The sequence below is a fragment of the Octopus bimaculoides genome, chromosome 25 (genome assembly GCF_001194135.2).
Source record: "Octopus bimaculoides isolate UCB-OBI-ISO-001 chromosome 25, ASM119413v2, whole genome shotgun sequence".
NCBI classification, from domain to species: Eukaryota; Metazoa; Mollusca; class Cephalopoda; order Octopoda; family Octopodidae; genus Octopus; species Octopus bimaculoides.
The window spans coordinates 30,888,635-30,892,225 of record NC_069005.1 but is presented as its reverse complement, the minus strand read 5'-3'; the positions used below and the strand labels follow the sequence as shown (position 1 = coordinate 30,892,225).

Below are 3,591 nucleotides of genomic sequence, written 5' to 3'. Positions count from 1 at the left end.
ATATATATATATATATATATAAATATATATATATACATATATACACCGAGCTAGACACAAGCCATCCACCCGTACACACACATATATACATATCTATTTACACATACGCACATATATATATTTATATATATATAAAGATGTGTATTTATATACATGTGTGTATATATATTATATATGTATATACACACATATATATTTACATTTATACACACTCATATATATATATACATTTATACACACTCATATATATTTATTATTTTTATAGAAATTATATACCGATCATCATCACCATCATCACAATCTTAGCGTCTACTTTTCCTGGCTAGACTTTGTCGAGGTAGAATTTCCAGTGCCAGATGCCCTTCCTGATGCCAACCCTCACTTGTTACTAATTAAGACAGTAATTGCCCAGCCTATCAAACAACGAACAGCCCAGACATGTTTTTGTTGAGGGTTGCAAGCAAACCCCATCACTTGGGAAATGCAAAGTGAACTGGCAGAAGACAAGCCCACGTACAGTGGGCATAAAAAGCTCTTTCAGGATACATTCAGGGCCCCACTGAAGAGCTTTGAGATCAACCCCCAACACTTGGGGAAATGCAAGCACAAGATTGTCCTGCCTGGTGAAACTGCTCCAATGGAGATGCCACCTCCTACGAACAGAACAGGATTGCAGGGACACAAAGAAAATGCAAACATTACAAGTCCAGAGCTAACTTTTTGCTTTCAGCCCCAGCTGACCACCAGCAAAACCTTTTGAGCACACATCGGACTGGTCGGCCACAGCCAAAGACATTGCAACCCATCTTCTTCTTTCATGTGATGCCCTTGCTTATTGTCGACAACAATGGACGAACTCGTAGTAGAACACATCCACACATTAGTTGCTCCAGCATGGCTGCAATCCAATGACTGAAACCAGTGTGGGTTTGAGTCCTTTGTTTGTGTCTGCTGATTGGTTTGTTCTTTTATGTTTATTTTTTTTTGTTGGTTGGTTGGTTGATGTCTTTATATCTCCTGATTGGCTGCTTTGTTTTTTTTTTTTATTTCTTTTTGTGTCCCAGTCTTTATTATTTTTGCTTGAATTTGTTCGATAGGGTCATGTTTAAGAGTTTTGTATTTTGTTTTATCGTTTTATTTTCAATGATTTTTTTTTTCTTTTTAGGAGGGTATTCGCTTTTGGTCTCTTGTGTATTTGCTGAAATAATCTCTTAAATTTGTCAGTGTTAATTGTTTGTGAAGAATGTGTGTGTGTGTGTGTGTGTGTAGATATGTATGTGTCTATGTATGTAATGTATGTATATGTGTGTGTGTGTTGTGTCAGCCTTGTTTTTTTTTCATTAGGAGATATTTGTTCATAGAAAAATGTGGAGAGTGTTTCATTGGCGCTGGTATAAGGATTCATGGTTGAGTAATTCTTCATGGGTATCTTTGTTTATGCTTCTATGATTGTGTGTGTGTGTGTGTGTGTGTGTGTGTGTTTGAATTTCGTTTTGGTCAAGAAAATAGTTTCGAAATTTGTGTGTGCATGTTTTTGATCAAGGTTTTTATTTTATTTGGGTCTTTTGTGTGTATGTGTTTGTGTGTATATAAGTGTATATGTACTGTAGGTTTAATTTGGTTGGTAGTAGTTCAATTCTGGTGGATGCCAATGATTCCCCCCCACCCCCACCCGCGTGGAATTGGTAGTTGTTTTTCATGTTTTGAGTTAGGACCTTTTTTTTTGTTGAAGATGGATATATTTTGGTAGCCGTTACTTAATATGATTTCATTTATCTTGTTTAGTGATTATAAAGCAATGGGCGCATGTTCACAAATCATTTATATAAATGTGGCCCCTCTAAAAGTAGCAGCTATTTCAAAGTGCCAGTGCCACATAACATGTACTCATGCCAGTGCCACATAACATGTACTCATGCCAGTGCCACCTGTTCAGGTGGCACATAAAAAGCATCCAGCATGCTCTTGTAATACGGCTGGTATTAAGAAGGGCATCCAGTTGTCGGAAAAATGCCAGAACAGACAATCAGAGCCTGGCCAACTCTCTAGCCAGCTAGCTCCTGCTGTATCATCCAACCCATGCCAGCATGGAAAACAGACATTAAATGATGATGATGATGGTGGTGATGAACAAGGGAATAGAAATTATGTAATGACATTCAATAGCTTACAGTTGTTTCTGCTACAGGATGCAGTGTATGTACATATAGGAGAGAACCAAATAAATAGAGATAAAAAACAAGTGTATGAAATTTACCAATTGACTGTAAGGAATCATGTCCCACATAAACTGATAAAGGTTTATTATGATCCACCTCATGTAGCTTCCTGTAATAAAGAAAACGGTAAAGAAGAGATTAAATGAAATGCTTCATGTCTGTGCAACAGCAGCAGGGTAGGATGTGAGGGGATAGAATGAGAGCATGAACAAAAGGGAAGAATTAATGAAAGACATGAAAAATGAAAGGGTAAGGGAAAAGGTTATTTTTATTATTGCAGTGATGGGTTGGTCATTTCTCAGGAAAAAAGAAAGAAAAGATGTGGTTAAGAGGCTTGGTTTGCAACCACATGGGATTAGGTTCGGTCCCGCTGAAAAGCATATTGGGCAAGTGACTTCTACTACAGCCCCAATTGTTGTGGATAAATTTGGTTGGCCCGAGGCTATAGTAAGGGGACTGAACCTGGAACCGTGTGGTTGGTAAGCAAGCAACTGACCACACAGACACTCCTGCACCTATATATATATGAATGCATGGATGTATCATCATCAAGATGATATATAGTGTCCATTCATGTGTGCGTATGTGGACATATATATGTGGGTGTGTGAGTGTGCGTGTGTGTGTGTGTGTGTGTGTGTGTGTGTGTGTGTGTGCACATACACACACATGAATGGACAATAACGAGACGGTCGTGGATTTCATTCAAGAGGACGAAGAGTCAATGGCGGACTCGATATAAAGATGAGTTATATAAAGAATTTTATACAATTCAATAGAAATATCATCTATCTATCTAAAGATAGATATACACATAAACACATGTATATATATATATATATATATATATATATATATATATATATATATATATATATATATATATATATATATATACATATAGAGAGAGAGAGAGAGAGAGAGACATATGTGTGTACATATATACACGTGTATTAATATATACACACATGTATATGATGTATATGTATGTACATATATATGTACAAGAATACATATAAATATATATACATACATACACACATATGTATGTATGAGTTATGTATGTATGTATGTATGTACGTATGGATGTATGTGTGTATGTACGTACGTATGGATGTATGTGTGTATGTATGTATGTATGTATGTGTGTATGTGTGTGTGTATGTAAAAGCACCTAAAGCGTTGGTTGCCATCAACAGTTGCTGCTGCTGCAGTTCTTAATTGCAAACTGTGACGTCAATACAGAAAGCAACGGAGACATAGATCTACTTATTACATACATATATATACATACATATATATATCTACTTGTTACATATATATATATATATATATATATATATATATATATATATATACACACACACACACA

The 3,591-nt window shown here is 35.9% G+C and overlaps 1 protein-coding gene across 1 annotated transcript in view; it reads right to left on the bottom strand.

Moving 5' to 3' along the window:
- Positions 1-3,591, bottom strand: part of LOC106880252 (cytoplasmic dynein 2 light intermediate chain 1) — a 35,307-nt gene that overhangs the window by 8,069 nt on the left and 23,647 nt on the right. Inside the window, exon 11 of the mRNA XM_052976656.1 lies at positions 2,258-2,328. Within this exon, the coding sequence (XP_052832616.1) occupies positions 2,258-2,328 (71 nt within the window). The remainder of the gene's footprint in view (positions 1-2,257; positions 2,329-3,591) is intronic.